General features: G+C 38.9%; 1 protein-coding gene across 1 annotated transcript in view; it reads left to right on the top strand.

Annotated features, from left to right (window-relative positions):
• Window positions 1-17,737, top strand: part of SSPN (sarcospan) — a 38,208-nt gene extending 20,471 nt beyond the window's left edge. Inside the window, exons 2-3 of the mRNA XM_035256023.3 lie at window positions 7,245-7,331; window positions 13,716-17,737. Of these exons, the coding sequence (XP_035111914.1) occupies window positions 7,245-7,331; window positions 13,716-14,081 (453 nt within the window). The 3' untranslated portion in view covers window positions 14,082-17,737. The remainder of the gene's footprint in view (window positions 1-7,244; window positions 7,332-13,715) is intronic.
• The last annotated feature ends 1,682 nt before the right edge of the window (window positions 17,738-19,419 follow it).

The following is a 19,419-nucleotide window of genomic DNA, read 5'->3' as shown; positions in this document are numbered from 1 at the left end:
AAAGAATTAATAATAATAACAAATATAGGGAGGTGATATCATTCATAATTATACCATATTTAAGTCTACTTGATTAATACCCAAAATTTTGTCTTTAAAAAATAATACATTGGGTGGAAAAAGATAGTTGATTCAATGTCTCTTACATTATAAAACGATGAGGGATTTTGATAAGTGATCAGCAAGGTGGGGATTGTATAAGCTGCTGTCAGCTGCTCATATTCACACCTGGCATAGATTGGCCAAATGACATTAGTCATGGCAATACCTTTTCCTGTGCCTCAGTTCCTCTGGGGATTGAACTGTGAATTTCTAAAAGGCAAAGAGCATACCTTCTTCTCCATACTCCCAGTCCCTACCACAGTAAAGGTCATTGAGCTACATTCAGCTGGGGAGTGATACCTAGATTATGGTGAACATTGAAAGCAAGATCTTAAAGATTATGCTGTAACCATTCTTCCTCTATTCCCACAAATCAGGAAATAAACACTATGATTTCTCGTTGGCACTCTTCTCTGTATCTTTATGCAGATTCTGTAGGCTAATTGTAGAAATTCCATACAATTAGTCATGAGTAATGTGCCAAATGTAGTTACCAAACAATCTCACTTGTTAATCAGATACTTCTGTTAAAAATGGGACCCAGAAAAGGCAGAAATGGGGTGGAGGTCATGATGGAGCATTTCTGATGGGCTCATGACAGCCAATTGCACACATCTCTTCCCATTTGCTCAGTGACTTCTTGTTGCTTATCTTGAAATCAGATGTGGTAGAAGTAGCCACACCTTGGAAATTAGCAAATGCTACAAAATAATGCTTCTCTAACTGGTTGCTAGACATTTACCATCACGCCACTGTAGAGGTGGTGCAATTTAGAGGTGATTGTTTTGCTTTGGGTTGGAGTGGTGATGTCCTTTAACAATAGCAGAATGCCACATCACACTCGACGATTTAGAGACGTTCCTCAAACCACCAGTCAGATACCTTGAGCCAACAGGTGCAGTGAGGTCATATTTAAATAGCAATGAAGACACAGGGTTTTCTCCCCCAATTTGAAGGACTCCTATGGTAGCAGAGACTAAATTTCTTTATGGGGAGCTAACACCTTTGTAACACAATAGTAATACAAAAAATTCAGGTGCAATGCGTGTATATCTAGTGTTTTACATTTCTGAAACCTCGGTTTTCTCTCCCTTGAAAAATGCATTCTTGAGATAATTAAATGCAAGAACGCATGTCAAGTGTTCAGCATTGGGCTTAACACTCTGCACATACTCATAAATGGTATATATTATTATTACTGTTATATTATTATTTACAATAAATGACTTTCTATAGGAAATTTCACCAGTCAGTGTGTCACTATGGACCCCTAACCATTTCAATAAACCCCACACCAGATATCAGCATTTAGAACACTATGCTTATAGCTTAGCCTAGTGGTTCTCAAAAGGGTTGTCCCATCACCAGCAGCATCAGCATTTCCTGGGAATTTGTTAGAAACGCAAATTCTCGGTCCTTACCCCTGACCTATTGGATCAGAAATTCTGAGGATGAGACCAATATTTATGCACCTTTTCAAGTGATTTTGAACCACTCTCTTAGGGGTTGTCTTACAATAAGGCAGTGGCAATGAGAATCCAGTAAAAATGTTTAAGTCATGTTAAAATATTCTCTCCAGTCTTCCTGAAATCTTGATTGGATAAGCAGCTTTTAATGGACCCGTGTGAAATGTTCTGTGGCATATAATTTAATTTTCTGGTCTGTTATGTGTTAACAATCCTCCTAAGACTATACTCAACTGACAGACTGCAATATATTTATCATTTGTTGGAAATAACTTCTAATGCTTTACCTTAATGTGTATTAAATAGGTGATAATCCATGCAAATTCTCTCGAGAAATACCCAGAGAAACATTTACAGTTCTGCTACTTCTCTTGTTGATCAATTGATTTTGCAAACATCAGAAGAGAGTTCATCTTGTTACTATATTGATTGCATTTTTTGCATAAAATTTGCATTGATTGCATAAAAAAAAAAGTGTTTTACTTTAAATGCAAAGGTAAAAGTTGATGAACTTATAGAAATAGAATCCCATTGCAGCTACATGATGAAACGGGGGTAAGGAAGGAGAAGAAAAACATTGAAAGACATTTGACAGGGGAAGGTTGTGTTCTCAGACAACCTTGTCAAGCAGCCCTGTTGACAACAAAAAGAAGAAAACAAATAAATTGGAGGTTGTGTGAATGTCACAAGACCAGAATATAAATACATGTGACAAGGAGAGAGTAAATACCAATAATTCTCATTCTCACAAAATGTTTTAGGGTGATACCTTCCAGCTGTGACAAAATCAAAAGGAAAACAAATAACAAGTAGGTAAATCTCCAAGACATTGGTCCAGTGTCTACCTTTTATTAATAATACAAAACCTCAAAAGACACCACTGCAGGTATAATAGGCCAAACAACAAAGACAAAGAGAGTGTGTGACACTATTCAGGACTCGCACATCCACAGAAATGGATTTAACATTCAGAGATCATTTCAGACCTAACTTTCTAGCTCACAAGAGAGAATGCAGACTTCACCCTGTATGGACAAAAAATAGTATCTTCAGGCAGAATATGGAATTTAGGGCTTCAGTTTTCGCTTCACGTTAAACAAATTGTAGAAACACAAATCCAAAAATATGTTAAAGTGATGATTATGGTCTTTCTTCTTTCCATTAAGAATCACTTTAAGCTTTTCTTATCAACTTAATTATTTCCATGCACACGGATTGAATTTTAACAAGGTCTTAATTGCTAGTTGCCCTGTTGCCCTCTCAGCACTAGCCTTCCCAGTGCCACCCATGTGCCATGCGGCTTTGTGCTGTGACACCGCCATCTGCCTCAGGCCTGGTGTCTGGTCCAACAAGCACCTTCTTGAAAACCTAACATAACTGCCTTTTTCCTGTGCCATGGGCTTCACCTCACCATATCTAATGGGAGCTCTGGCCTGGACTGTAGGAATGCTGTTCCAGATAGGCCTGGCGGGTCTCACTGCCCATTAACATGACCTCCCCCTTCCTTGCTGGGAAGCCAGAACACCGTGTCTTCCTGGCACGCTCATGTCCTGCCAGCTAGGGAAACAAAACCCTTAGCATGAGAAATCTGGTTTTCTCTCCATGGCCAGAAAACCTTCAGTTTTCAGTATTCAATAAAGATTACTCTTCTAAAACGTGCTTACCCTGAACATCAATAAACTCTTTGATAAAGAAGTCTTGTTATAACATGCAAAGCTACAGGTAAAAAAAAATAAAAGGAAGTCCCCTCTCACCTTAGAATATATTAAGCCCTATCAGAAGGCCAAGAAATTAAAATATGTTGAATAAATTTAAGCTTTATAGCAAATACCCTATAAAAGAACCTAATTAAAGCTTTAAAAAATCCAAAAGGATAATCCATTTCATAATTTTTAGGTATGACAGGACATAGAACTATAATTATGAGAAATATACCCAAAATGCTTTCTGTTCAAAAAATTCAAAGATTCTTCTGAACTAACTGGATAACTAACTGGGCCCTTTTTCTGTTTTCAGACTCTCTCTGGATGGGCCACTCTTCCCTATGGTATCAAGTGCTTCACATGTGGTGATGATTAACAAATCCTTGCCTCCAGCCCAGACCTCGTTCCCGAGCTCTAAGCCGATATGGCTGCCCTTTGTGTCCACGTGGGATCATCATTCCCCACTCCCATTCTGCCCCTCCTTTTATATCTTATTTCATTAAATGTCCACACCACCCAACTGGCAGTACCTTCCTGACCTTTCCCTCTTCTCAGCTTTTAGTCAATCTTTAGAGCCTATGGATTCAGCTTGTTTACTGTCACTCAAATATACCCACTCTCTATCCCTACTTCTACCTGAGTTCAGACACTCATCATTTCTCAGGTGAAGAATGGCCTCTAGATGGTCTTTCTCTCTTCCCAAGAATTGTCCCCATCCAATCCATTCTTCATCTGCTGCTTAAAATGTTCTAGTTGAAATCAAAGTCCTTTGTGATCTATTTCCTGCCCATCCCTGCAAACACATCTTTTGCCTTTTATTTTTTTCTCTGCACTGGACCTAGACCTAGAGGAATCCTTGAATATTTACTTTGCCTTTCTTCATGCTTTTGCTCCTACTATTACTCTCTGCACAGAATACCATTCCTCACACTCTCCTTCTAGCCAATTTCTGCATATCCTCAAAACTCATCTTTCTCCAGGAAGTTTCCCCAAGTTTCTATCAGGGTAATTACTCCTTCTAGGCATTCCTATAGCAGATATAGTCCTAGTACTTATACAATATTGCAACTGCATTCTCCTTTCTTTTCCCACTGGACTGGGAGATCCTTGGATGCTGGATAGTCCTTGGTGTAAGGGCCTGTTTTTCCATCTCTTATTTCTGAGGATCATACAATAACACCAGGTCTGCCTATTGTATGTTCTCCATAAAATTCTGTGAATTGAATAAGTCAAATGCTCTAGAATGAGGTCGTGTGTTCCTAAACTTCTTTCTGGAAGCCAGGGCAAATGAAGGCTACAACGAAGTAGCTACTGCTGAAGTCAGAAGCACTGAATTACATTTTTAAGGTGCTAGTCAGTTAGGCCTTATTATAGGAATGTGTCTCTTATGAAGACAAAGAGGAAAGTCTTGGCAATTGCCAACTTCAGCTGGCAGTCTCTAGGGAAGAAGACAGTTATGTGGAAGAGAGCCTGACCCTCTGCACCTGCAGACAGAAACTCACAGGCATGTGCCTATGGATATAAGCAGGATTACAAACCTCAATCTGGTTTGTCACCAATAAACAAAAAGTAGATCTTTCTTTGATTGTTTCAAGTTCTATAAATTCTTAATGTGAGAATAAATAGTAAAACCCTACAGTCTTATCTAACTTATTCTTCAATTTAGTATTTTTTACAAATGAGTTTTAAAAAAGAACTTCATTCTGACTTGAAAATGCCATGTTAGGGGCTACACAATTAACATCAGTATCTTTACTTTTGTATCTGCCAATCTTCTGGTGAAAAGCTGCCTCCCTGGGTCCTATCTGTTTTGTTTTCTCCCCAGATCTCTTCAGTCCATGCCGTGCTCACATGTTTTACTGCTGTGTCTCTCTACTGCACGTATTATCTACTGTTATTAAACACATATTACCTACTGCATATTATCTACATGCTGTGTTTCTCCACTGCACATACCTACTGCTGTTAAACCATATTGTCTACTGCATATTATCTACTGCTATTAAACCATGCAGCCATTTCCATTCAATTATGGAAAACTCTGGAAACACTCTGTAGTAAGAGAAGGCTTGGCTTTTGACTTAATGGTCCAATAGAAATCTAAACAACCCACAACTTGGCAACAGATGTGGGCATAGGCAGCTTATTGATTGTGTAACCAAAGGGAAAAGAGGGTAAAAGTTTTACCTTAAAATGCCCTGCTGGCTTTGCAAACAGTTTCTCTACCCTAACAGGGACTGCCTATGGTTTGAAGCTGGCCCTGGGATAGGAACTATGAGTATGAGCAAACCAGTTGTTTAATGACTTGCTAGGTGACTCAGCCACTATTCCAACATCTGTCTCTAGTAAAAGTATGCTTATCAGGAAATGCAATTCTGTTGATGTTTTCTATTTTAAAAGTATGGAACTTTATCAATGATTTAAGCTTTCAAAATTGAATGCAAATAGATGTGCTTTGATTAGAAACTCTAAATCATGCTTCTAAAACTCTGGTTCATAAAAAAGAAAATGCGGTTTGATAGATCGAGTATATTTTCCTTCAAAGCTGCTATTTCTCTGGCCAGCCTTCTTTTAGTAGGCACATCCACCATCTTTTTCTCATTGATGCACTAACTTTGCAGGTCACTTCCAGTTTCTCCCACTCCAGGTCCTCCCATCAGTTATGCAATAGCCAAGATGTATAGATTCAGCTTTTACTATGCCTATCCTCTCCATCTCTTTCTCTGAATTTGCATGCTACTATCTGAGCTGTGGTTCACCTGATATATTGAGCTTGCTCAGATTAGTAAAATAATACCCTGATGTTCTCACTGCCAACTCACCCAACATCACTGCTAACTTACCTGAAATGTGTCTCTCAAATCATGTCATTCCCTGCTCAAAAATTTTCAAGGGAGTGCCGCTACTTACTAAATCAATTCCATATAACCAGATTTTCATTCTACCCTTTCTACACTATATGTTTTTTGTTGTTGTTGTTGAGATGGAGTTTTACTCTTCTTACCCAGGCTGGAGTGCAATGGTGCAATCTTGGCTTACTGCAACTTCTGCCTCCCAGGTTGAAGCAATTCTCCTACTTCAGCCTCCTGAGTAGCTGGGATTACAGGTGTGTGCCACCATGCCCAGCTAATTTTTGTATTTTTAGTAGAGGTGGAGTTTCACCATGTTGGCTAGGATGGACCCGAACTCCTGACCTCAGGTGATCCACCCACCTCCGCTTCCCAAAGTGCTGGAATTACAGGCATGAGGCACCGCTCTTTCAACACAGTCTTTGTGCAGTCCTTCCTCTGTGCTATTGCTTATGATGATGCTTTGCCCCAAGATACCTGATTTGAATCCTGGTTCCACTATTTACTAGCTTTGTGCCTTTTCTTTCTCACTTACAATATGAGGATTATAATATCACCTACCTTATAGGGTTTTGTAGCAATTACAGGAGGAAATACAATCTAATGTCCTTAGAAGAGCCCCTGCATGTAGTAAATATTTAACTAATGTTAGTAATCACGTTTTATTTCTTTCAAGGACCATTTCAAATCCATGTCTTGATGGAAGCCTTTTATATCACCCAACTCAATGTAATTTCTTCCTCTTTTTGTACTTCTTTGAATAATATTTAACATGTAATGTCTTGCCTTAGCATAGTGTGTGCATTTATTTTGGCTTTCACTGGATTGTAAACTGATTAACACTGAGTAAACTTCATTCATGATCATACTCTCTGAAGGATCTTATATAGCACCTGGCATATCAAAAGAACTTAGCAAATGCTGGCTAAATGGAAATCAATTGATTTTACTAATTTTAAAGTGGTTTTCCACAAGTTGAGAGAAAAACACAGTACATAAAGATAAGTAAATGAAATGGACAGCTTTATAACATGGATGTGACTGGTGAAAGACACAGAGACTGATGTCATTTGAATGCACAACTTGCCCTGATAACATCCTTTTTTCTGTGTTTTCCATTGCAGGTCTGCTTGGTGGCCTATCTTGGCTTGTTTATGCTTTGTTTCTCATATCAGGTTGATGAACGGACATGTATTCAGTTTTCTATGAAGGTAAGTTGTGATTGTTCTTTCTCTTTTATCATCACTTAGAAAGAAACCCAAGTACAAAATAAAGGAGTGCCTTCTTAAGGGGTTGCATATCTGATTAGTTAAGAAATTGCATTTTTATGCAGGCCAAAAAATGTTTTAAGAGGGCATTGATCCAGACCTCAAAGGTAATGCTGATTTTTTTTAAGTCTTAATTTCCCTGAACTGGGTTGGCCTGGAGGATCTGAAGTCTGTCCTTCAATGCCCTTAAAAGGAATGTTGAAAATTCATCAGTTCAACAAAACACTTGGCCAGAAAAAAAGGTGTCTCTCAGTGCCCACTTCCATATCTCGGGGGTTATTTGGAATATTTTAATAATGAAACAGTCTATGTGTGTTTCCTTTTGTAGGTGGGATCACTGAGACAGAAAAAGTACATTGGGTGCATCCAAATGCTCTGTGCCAAGAGTCTCAGGGCAAAGTGGGGGGATGGGCAGTGGGATATGCATGGTTTGGCAAACATGTGTGTCTTTCATTTGTGTGTATCTTTTCTCTATTAGGGACAGAGCATTTGGTTGGAGCCAATTCAAGTACACAGCATTTTCAGTGCACAATAGAATCTACTCCAAAGGGAAGCAAAGGCATTCCCTTTCAGAGTATAAGGACATAGACACAGAACTTAGCAATCAGACCTAATAGAAATCAGATTCCTTCATTTTCTCTCAGCTACTATAGCAAAGAATAAAAAGCTTTCTTTAATATTTTCTTTTTATTTGGTCTGCTCATATTGTTTTTTCTTCTACAAGAAAACATATAAAAACCGGATTATTCATTTACTACAATGAGAAAACATAAGACATAAGAGTAAGTGACTGATATTATTTGGAAGTTATTAAGATGAAAAAGATAAGATGTGTTGGAAGATTCTAGTATAATGAAGCTGTTGATGTAAAAAAGCAATGGGATGATATCTTTTAAAATCATGCTATAAAAAGTAATAAATAGAATTAAAAAGTTTACATTATAATAACTCATTCTAAAAAGCTGGTTACACAGAATGTATGATATGATCCTACAGAAAAAACAAAAGCTCTTAATGAACATAGAAAATACAATTATCTACAAGTGGTGAGATTATATCTGCATTTTGCAGAGTCTCTAATTTTGAAATGTTCTCCAATAGTTAGACATAACTTTTCTAAGTAAAAAACTAATAGATGCTATTTTTTTTAAATGATAAAGTTAGACTTTTGGTGGATAGGCCTTCATTTGGAAATTGTTCTTTTCTGTCTTCGTACTTTCCTTGAAAGAAGGTCAGATACAGTAGACATCAGTCTATGTTTACTTTTTGTTGCAGAGGTTTGACTAAAGAGCATGTCTCAGTGACTAGAAAGAAGAAGTCAGAAAGCTTAGTAAGAAATGGCCTGTTAAATTACAAGAACTTCGTCCAATAGCTGAAGAACACCCAAAACTATGTTTTTATTAATTTAAGTGAAATGCCCTCATTTCCCTCCCACCATGATCTGGAAAACAGCAGAGCCAAAAGCATCAGCTTCAGAGATACTCCAGTGTCATCTCAACATCTACACCTTAGTTAAAATAGGGAGCAAGAGAAAAATAGAAAGACAAAAAAAGTCAATGCCAATGTCAGCCAGGTTGAGGATTCCCCACTAGGAGGATCTCATTAGCTATCTCTTTTTTCCATTGGTGACAGGCATTGACAAATACTGAGGCACTTTTCTCTTTTCCTGAATGTGACCTTTCTTGATGCTTGCTGCTAGCTCTCTAAGGTTGCATGCTACATTATCTTCAGGTTGAAAGTGAGCTTCAGCCCATCTCCAGGTTTTCCAATGACACAGCAGGGGACAGCTGACTTCCCTCATGCTTCTCACACTATTGGGGGACCAAGGCATAACCGGCATCTTCATAGGGCGTTTCTCACCAGCATAGGTGCATTTTGGTGCCCCCACCTCGGCACCCTGGCCTAAGCTTTGTGTGAGGATTTATTTCCTCCTGTTGAATGCCCAGATAGCCAGGACAAGCAATCAGGCCATGCTGACAATCTCATTATAGTCAGCACGCGTACACACACACACACACACACACACACACACACTCCCTTTCTCTTACAGACAATAGCCACAGGCTCCTTCTTTTTTTTTTTTTTTTTTTTTTTCCTCAAGCTGGGACAGCCCTCTGGGGGGGTCGGGGATTAAGAGCAAGGGGGTCCCTTTGCAGGCCCTCGATGCCACCAGCGCGTTCCTTTTTCCTCCCTGGGCTTTGCCTCTGGGCTTGGCTGGGTATCGGCTGCAAGTCGCGCTTCCTGCCTTTCCTCTGGCCTGACTTTCTCAGGGCTCCCCTGGAGGTTCGGAAACGTGTCGGGGGCATGTGCCTGAGGAAACATTCCGGGGCATGTTCCCTCCTGTCCACATCCAGGAGGCCCCTGGGCTGCTGCGGCAGCCTCCTCCCGAGCGGCGCGCTGCAGAGGGGCCCTTCTCGTTCAGGCCGCCGGGGAAGGTAATTAAATTGGAGCAGAAACACCCTCCTCCCGAGGTCACCTAACGCGAAAGCTGCAGGCCGGGTACCAATTAGAGGCAGCGAGCGAGCGGAGACGCGCCCGGGCGCTGCTGTTACATAAGCGCCCGGGGCCACCGCGCCTCCGCCCGCTGCGCAGCGCTAGGCTGATGGGCTGACACCCGCAAGACAGATGCCTCCTTCTCCGGGCTTTTATCAAGATATATTTGCTCGGATTCCCAAGGTCATCGTAAACACTCTTCCTTATAGTTTATTCGTGCCGTGTAGGTAAAACAAGCCACTTGATTTTAAATTACAGATTCTAACCCAGAAGCTTGTTGCTGTCAGGTGGGTTAAAAGCCATGAAGGAAAAATGCTACAACGCTGCAGATGCAGCCCGCAGGCTTTAGGGGGGATCGAGTATATATTTATGTCTTAAAATGGATAAGCAACTTGATTCCGTGGCTTCCTCTAGTTTACTTAGCCTGATGCTTTCCCGAGTGGGAGAAGCCGAGTCATTATGTGTGAGACAGATATGCACGATGTAAATTTATTCATACTCGGAGAAGCTAAGGAGCATGGTTTTTCTTTGTGTTCTCGTTGGGTTCTAGCGTATTTAAACGGTTCAATTAAAATTGAGCAACCACTGTGTTTGTGTAAATGTTTACATCCTTCCTACAAGCCAAGAATGCATTGTTACCCCCACATGACAAAATAAGACAAAGGCAGTCGAATTGATATCCTCAGTCCTGAGAAGACAGCTCTTTCCATCCCTCCTAATTTGCTTATTATTTCACAAATACTTAAATAGTGCTCCTGTGTACCAGACGCTGTGCTAAGCTCCTTAGAGACATCACCTCTTTTGATCTTGGTAATTATCCTGTAAAGTAGGTGCTATTATGATCATCATGCCAAGTTTACAGATGAAGAAATACAGGTGTACAGGGATTGATGAATTTGCCCAAGGACCATAGCTAGTGAGGGGAAAACGAGGATTCCAACCTAGGCAACCTGACTTCCTGGTTCATGCTCTTAATCATTAGCCAGTACTGCTATGCACTTGTTAAATGGTCTTGGGCACACCTTTTAATCTCTGAGCCAAGAAGTCATCTTTCAAAAATAGACAAAATTCCCATTTTCAGCAAATTGATTTTTGTGACTATTATGAATTAGTAAAATCTTTTTCAACTATTTGAATTATTCGCAGATTGAGAATGAGAGATTATTGTCATTGCTTTAAGATATTGCCCCAACAAATGTTATAGAAAATTGCTATCTAAGGGGCTGGGTGCAGTGGCTCACGCCTGTAATCCTAGCACTTTGGGAGGCTGAGTCAGGAGAATCACTTAAGGTCGGGAGTTTGAGGCCAGCCTGAGCAACATGGTAAAAGCCTGTCTCTACCAAACAATACAAAAATTAGCTGGGTGTGGTGGCGCACACCTGTAGTCCCAGTTACTCAGGAGGCTGAGGCATGAGAATCGCTTGAACCTGAGAATCGCTTGAACCTTTTGAGCAGAAGTTGCAGTGAGCCTAGATTAAGCCACTGCACTCTGTCTCAAAAAAAAAAAAATTTGCTATCAAAGGATGTATGCATGTTAGAGGTAGGAAGGTTATCACAAGATGCCTGCCCCCCACTTTCATCCACTGATGGTGATAAAACGAGTAGAGAAATTTCCAATTAGGGCCGATCTACTAAGCAGGTGACTACCAGGTGGGAAATGATCATTTTAACCTGGGTATTCGTCCTGGCAAAGTCATAGATGTATCATTGTTCCCAGGGCAAACTGTTCCCAGTTCTCTGCCGGCTATACCGGGAACACAGCTTCAATGGGTACACACACACACACACACACACACACACAGAGCATAGTCAAGACAGTTTAATTTGGCTCTTGGCACCAAGAGTTTGAAGTTGGTTATCAAGCCTGAATATTTCGGAACAACCCAGAATTGTTCAAATTCTCTGCCCCATCGGTCCTACAAAACAAATCCATATTTTTTAGCCTAAAACTTTAATTTTTGCATAAAATAGAGTCACTGGAAATATTGAGGGCCAGATGCAGTGGTTCATGGCTCTAATCTCAATACTTTGGGAGGCTGAGGTGTGAGGATCACTTGAGGCTGGGAGTTCGAGACCAGCCTGGGCAACATAGCAAGACTCCATCTCTCACCAAAAAAAGTTTTATGATGGTGTCATTTTGTATTTATCTGGTTCCCTTCCTCCAAGGAGCACTAATATTGAGTTTAATCCTTGTTATGTCCCTGACATATAAGATGTTTCTATAAACTTTTACAGATGAAGATACTTAGATTACATCTGACAATCCTTTAAATGATTTGAAGAGGAAAAAGAATGTGTGTTTAAGATCTCTTTGATGAGAAGATCTAAAGAATCCATGTATTCCTTGGTTAAGATATACTAATTAAGATGTGTTAAGAAAAAAAAATGGCTTTAACTAATTCTACTCTCTTCCAGTCAAGCTGTATGTAATCCCTGATGGAGTCCCTTACAGGCAAACCAGACATAAGTTTAGGGCACCAGCAACCAGTATGTACACCCACACCTACACATACATGTACACATACCACTCAAGAAAAAGAAAAAGTAAAAATTTAAATACAGCGTTCCAAATTTAAGACTTAAAAATACTTGAAATCATCATTGTGTGGAAAACATTCATTTGAAGAACTTTTGTATGCATACTTTATAGTGTCACATATATGTTTTGATTTTGAATTATACATACAGGTAGGTGGGGAAAGGCATCATCTTTGCAGAGCTACTTTCATCTGAACCTGGAAATAACTAGAACAAATATCACTTTGTGAAGTGCTCATTCACCAGAATTGTTCTCTGTAGAGAGCAACTTTTGACTGTGATAATATAATTTTTGCAGTAACAACTATGTATGCTAGTCTCAAAAGCTGGGGACTCTTAGCCTTACCTAGAATCTCAACAGGTGAACCATTAAGAGAAACATTCCTAATAGGCGAGTCCAGTCACAAAAATATTTCTTGTTTCATAAAATAGATTTTATTGTGGCCATGTCAGTGAACACCCACAAGTTTTGTTCAGAATATTTCAGGTTTAAGCTAAATGCCTGAATTGTTCAGAGTTCCCACAGCCTTTAGCAGCAAAGTAAGAACTTTAACCAGACTTTTTCAATCCCAAAGCTAACTTGGGGGCCAACAGGGTTCAAATTCTTAGTGGCCAAGGAACCATTTAGAGTGGATTTTCATGCTCAGGAATCACATGGTTATTGTTGGGCTTTGGGTAAGATTCATAGGCGATGAAGCTGACATCAAATCACTTGACTTCTGGAGTCAAAATTTACTTTCTCCCAGAAACCTCTTGCTGGGGATTCTCATGTTTATGGATACAGTTTGTCAATCACTACATTGCACATAGTCTTTTTAAAAAATTAAGTTGTGTTACTAGTTGACCCATCATTGCTAATTTTGGCTAACACAGTGTTTGCATTATAAAAGATTACTTCCTAGTCTTGTTTCAGTCTTACTATCAGCAGTTCTTGAGTTCAAAATAAGCACAACATGTCATCCAGGGATGGCTAGCCTGTTTGGGACTTATCTAAACTGCTGGCAATATATAGATGAAAACATCCCACAATCCAGCTAATATGGTTGTCACAACTCTTGAAAAGGGCCCAACATCTGGATGGCAAGTGAAAATGTGATCAGGGTTTAAGGACCACTCGCTAATAAATAAACATAGAACTATTTCCATGTCTTAGGTGCTGTGTTTCTGAGAAGAGACAGCCTTTCCATCAGAAAATTTCTGGGAGAGAATAAAAAGAACAGTTTTGATGAATTAGCTTTGCAAATCATCATCCAGTGTTCTTTGTAACCAGAAAGGTTTTCTTTTGCTTTCTTGCAGCTCTTATACTTTCTGCTGAGTGCCCTTGGCCTGACAGTCTGTGTGCTGGCCATGGCGTTTGCTGCCCACCACTATTTGCAGCTCACACAGTTTACCTGTGAGACCACACTCGACTCTTGCCAGTGCAAACTGCCCTCCTCGGAGCTGCTCAGCAGGACCTTCGTTTACCGGGATGTGACGGACTGTACCAGCGTCACTGGCACTTTCAAACTGTTCTTACTCATCCAGATGATTCTTAATTTGGTCTGCGGCCTTGTGTGCTTGTTGGCCTGCTTTGTGATGTGGAAACACAGGTACCAGGTCTTCTATGTGGGTGTCAGGATGTGCTCCCTAACAGCTTCTGAGGGGCCCCAGCAAAAGATCTAACATTCTTGCTCAAAGTTGCAAGAGAAAATAGCACACAAATAGCTGAGGTTAAACAAAAGAATTTTCTAAACAAAGAAAGGAAAAAAATTGACAATAAATAATATTCACTGTTCTAAATGAATATTTTTATGTTTTTATGAAACAAAAGAGCATTTCTTCAGGTTTCTATTGTATTTTTTTAACATTCTTGCAGAGAAAGCAAGATCCAAATTGATTTTGGGATATTAAAAGAACACTGAACAAGGAAAGAATGGCATAGATCTATCCTTACAGTCTGGAGCTGATTCCTGTTACTCATTTTATCCATGACTTACATAATCTTTCCTGCTAGTCCAGTTTGACGGTGTGAATGGTGAATTTCAGGCCCAATTGCTAAATTTTGTGGCATCTTCCTTTGGTTCTCCCCACCTCCAGTCATCAGCCCCACTCTGTCTTGGAGACAGGCAGGAGGTGGGGGAAGAGCTGAATCTCTTTATTTTCCCTGGTAGAGACATCTTTAAGGCATGAAATAGCTTAAAGAGCAGCGTAGAAACAGAAGAGGCTTTGCAAAAGGCTAGATAATTATAAACACCTGGGTTGGGGTGGCGGCCTCTTCTCTTCAGCTCCCTTAGCTTGGCTCTGTAAGTAGATCACTTGCTAAATGCTTTAGATGATTGCCTCTCAATAATTGAAAGGTGGTGGTAGTTGTATTCTTAATGATGTAGAAGGTTTAAAAATAATTACATTATGCTTCTATTCTATCATCTAAAACAAATCATTAAAACTAATTTCTAGCTAATTGTTAATTATAATTATGCTCAGAAGTCTATTTAATGAGCTCTGGCTGTACTTACGCTGCACTGTCAGTGTTAAGAGAAATTACTCTCACAAGAACAGAGGCCTAAAGATTCTTTCTTCTGAAAGCCAAGCACCACAGGGAAAAAAATTTTTGTATTAATAGCGCAGGTTAAAAACACTCATTTAAACAAAAACAAGAGCATTTGTAATAGGAAGTGTTTATACAAATAGCACATTTGTGATATGTAGAAAAGTATCTCTCTTGGCAACCAATCTGTGTTTGAGGAAGATTGGGTAATGCTGATGTGTTCCATTCAACAGACTGTATTTGATACATAATCCTATTATTAATTTGTATGCTTAGTCAACCAAGAAAATCAAAATAATATTTTGAAGTTCTTATTTGAGCAATATAGCCTTGACTTGGAGGGCAGTTTTAGTTGTTTTGTTTTTAAGTGATTATGGCTTAAAGCACAAAGCCCCAAGGTCGGGAGACTTCTCTCTGTGATTCTTGTTATTATTACATTCTGAACTGTATCCATATTTTAAGGAACAAACTAAAAATGGAAATTCATGAAACATAAATGGTATCCAGAACTTTTTCTATCAGCATGCTTTGTTGAAAGCAGAAATTAAGATAATAATTGAGTTCAATTCACCTCTCCACATTGCCTATTGACGTACTTTACTAATCATGAGATTCTACCCTAAAAGAAAAACATTTCTTGTTTGTCTTAGAAGAAAGTGGAATAATTCCATTGATTGTGATAACGGTGTCAGTTTCTACACAATATAAATATCCGAGTAAAAAGGAAAGCATTAAGTCAGTAAGCTAGAGGATTGTAAGTATCTTTTATGTCCTCTAGATAAAACACCCGATGTTAAACCTTTTAATGTTTTGATTTGCTTTAAAAATGGCCTTCCTACACATTAGCTCCAGTCAAAAAGACACATCGGAGAGCTTAGTGGATAAGTCTCCAGAGCAGAACTGATCACACACAAAAGTTACACCAACAGAATACCAAGCAGAATGAGGACTTGAAAAATACCTTGTGCCCTGTTTTTTTTTTTTTGAAGCCAGCAACTGAATCCATTTTGATTTTTGATAAGAGTTTCCTATGCAAAGAAGAAAATGACTGAGAATCTTGAATGTCATAGGCCATCCTTTAAAGAGTAAGAAAGTAGCACTTAAATGCTAGTAACTGTGAATTAGGCACCACTGAAAGCACTTCCTGAATTTCTTTAGCAAAAACATCTTATAGTGAACATCACAAGTTTTTATATTTCAAAATTAAGACTGCGTATCCTTAAGGTGCTCTATGCTTTACCAGTGAATCACAGGGTATTTCAAATGGTAGAATCATTTTAGCTTGTGTGCTTCCTTTTTCTAAGTAATGCAACCAAGAGCTGACATTGTAATGAGCTTTATAATAGTATAACCATCAGGATACACATATTCATATATACTATACATATACAAAATGGGGATATTACTATTGTATGATTAAATCATTCTTAAATTCCCCAAAGAGAGAAAAAAATCGTAAGTGAATAGAAAAAAACTAAACAAAAAAGAAAGAAAGAGAAAGAAAGAAAAGATTCCATTGCTATGAGCTCGCTGTATATTGATACGTATAAGAATTGTGTTGCATGAATAACTGCTTTGGGCTGGATTTGAAGTATTTTGATGTTGTGTTTTGCAAATATTGAAGTTACAATAATGGCAACAGAAAAGGAACAGATACACAGCTTTACACTTAGCAAAATGTTACATTTAAAATCTGACAAGGAGCCAAGATGGTGACTGTCTCCTCTAAACCATGAAAGAGTAAGATTTGCGCAACCCTCCTCCTCTTCCACCTCCTTAAGGAGAATTAAATGAATCAAGGCTTTGGAAAGATGGGGAAGAACTGGGACTTGGCAGTACTTGAAATAGGAGGATACAGCAGCCTAAATGTACAGACTTTGTAGCCGAGCCCACTCGATCAGTCTGTGCCTTCACGTGACCACCATCTGTGCCTCCCTGGCTCCATCCAAATTTGTGTAGGCTGCTCCTTGGAGCCATGCCTAAAATATAGCTACACCAGAGCCCTGGAAACTGTAGTCAAGTAACAGGACTCACATTTTTTTTCCTTTGGATTAAAAATGTATATGCTCTCAACTTAGTGGTTTCCAGCTTTACGCTTCAATGGGTTGTTCAACAATGAGAACACATTATATACATGTTTTTTCTTCATGTCCAGGGCATGAGAATCTTAATATTCTTGTACTTCCCTTTTTGCATGCAGTATGTCTGGAATATGTTTATAAAAGTTTAGCGAAGTGTGAGATCAAGTGACAAGGGTAGAGAGGTTATTTAAAGATCATCAGAAATGAACTTAAAAGCTGCTCTGCAAAACCAATCCTTTCCTATCATGAAGAGTACCCTCATATTTTCTAGAGATTGTCTCTGAACCATTGCTGCATAGCCATGAATTTCTGTAAATCATGTTGGCTATCAGTTATTACTGTTTTCTGAGAATTCTATCATGTTTTTAGATGTACATTGTGTATTTAGGATAGCATTAAAAATAACTGGCGGCAAATGTATTGACTCACAGTGGAAACATTCGTTTAGATGAAGAATTCGTGGTTTAGCTTTTGAAATGAATACCTTGAGTCGTTTCTTCTGATTTTCTAGTACTTTATTATCTCAAATGATTATTATCCCCTTCAAAAACACTGGGCTGCACTTTGATGTTGTGGTTTTATTTTTCTGGCATTGATCAAACAGCAAACACAAAATAAAGTGTTTCTACATGTTTGAGGTGGTTGTTTTTAAAGAGGATATGTGTAATGCAGATTTTCTTTATTAATAAAATTTTCATAATCTCTGAAAACTGTGTTTCGATGTGCTTTAAAGTAACTTATTTTACAAATGAACTGGTACACATAAAATCTCTCAGGTAAGTGTTTATTTCAAAATCTGACAAGAACTAATATTCACGGTGACTTCTTTGTTCCAGTGACTGTCTCTGTTTTGGTACTCTGCATCCATCCTAAGTCAAGGTTGTAATTGCTCCCAAGGCAAAGAGAGTCTGGCTGGAAAAAGTCTCATAAAATGTACCTGGAATACTGATTCTTACTGCATATCTACTAACAGTAACTAAAATTTGTCCTGAAGAATGGGATGCACATATGTTCAATCATATTCTATATTTTATCGTAAAGAAAAACAGCCTTTTCCATTTCAGATCAGAACTCAAGGACTTCCTCTTACAAACTCTAAGGCAATTTAAATAAATGATTATACTGTAAAATACAGTGATTCTTTTTATGTCCTTAGTAAAGCCCAGAACACACAAGCCCAGGACATACTCTCTGATCTAGACTTTCTTTCTTTCTTTTTTATTATACTTTAGGTCCTGGGATACATGTGCAGAACACGCAGGTTTGTTACATAGGTATACACATACCATGGTGGTCTGCTACACCCATCAACCCGTCATCTACATTAGGTATTTCTCATAATGCTACCCCTCCCCTAGTCCCTCACTCCCTGACAGGCCCTAGTGTGTGAAGTTCCCCTTCCTGTGTCCATGTGTTCTCACTGTTCAACTCTCACTTATGAGTGAGAACATGCGGTGTTTAGTTTTCTGTTTCTGTGTTAGTTTGCTGAGAATGATTGTTTCCGGTTTCATCCATGTCCCTGCAAAGAACATAAATTCATCCTTTTTTTATGACTACATAGTATTCCATGGTGTATATGTACCACATTTTCTTTATCCAGTCTATCATTGATGGGCGTTTGGGTTGGTTCCAAGTCTTTGCTATTGTGAACAGTGCTGCAATGAGCATACGTGTGCATGTGTCTTTATAGTAGAATGATTTATAATCCTTTGGGTATGTACCCAGTAATGGGATTGCTGGTTATTTCTGGTTCTAGATCCTTGAGGAATTGCCACATGGTTTTCCACAATGGTTGAACTAATTTACACTCCCACCAACCGTGTAAAAGCTTTCCTATTTCTCCACATCCTCTCCAGCATCTGTTATTTCCTGCCTTTTTAATGATCGCCATTCTAAATGGTGTATCTCATTGTGGTTTTGATTTGCATTTCTCTGATGACCAGTGATGATGAGCTTTTTTTTTATATGTTTGTTGGCTGCATACATTGACAAATGGGATCTAATAAAACTAAAGAGCTTCTGCACAGAAAAAAAGCAAAAACGAAAACCATAATCAGCGTGAACAGGCAACCTACAGAATGGGAGAATATTTTGGCAATCTATCCATCTGACAAAGGGCTAATATCCAGAATCTATAAGGAACTTAAACAAATTTACAAGAAAAAACAACCCCATCAAAAAGTGGACAAAGGATATGAACAGACATTTCTCAATGATCTGGACCTTCTATCATTTGTGTTAAGGCAGTAGGGACTTGAGTTGTAAGTCTGGCTGCCACTTTGAGCAAAGTGTGACTTTGGGCAAAACATTCCATCTGTAGTTTCCTTATGTTAAAGTGGATAAAAATATGACTGCCTCACAGCATCATGGGGAAGGTTAAATGAAACAGCAC

The sequence above is a fragment of the Callithrix jacchus genome, chromosome 9 (assembly GCF_049354715.1).
Source record: "Callithrix jacchus isolate 240 chromosome 9, calJac240_pri, whole genome shotgun sequence".
Lineage (NCBI taxonomy): Eukaryota > Metazoa > Chordata > Mammalia > Primates > Cebidae > Callithrix > Callithrix jacchus.
This window is presented reverse-complemented; position numbering and strand designations above follow the sequence as displayed.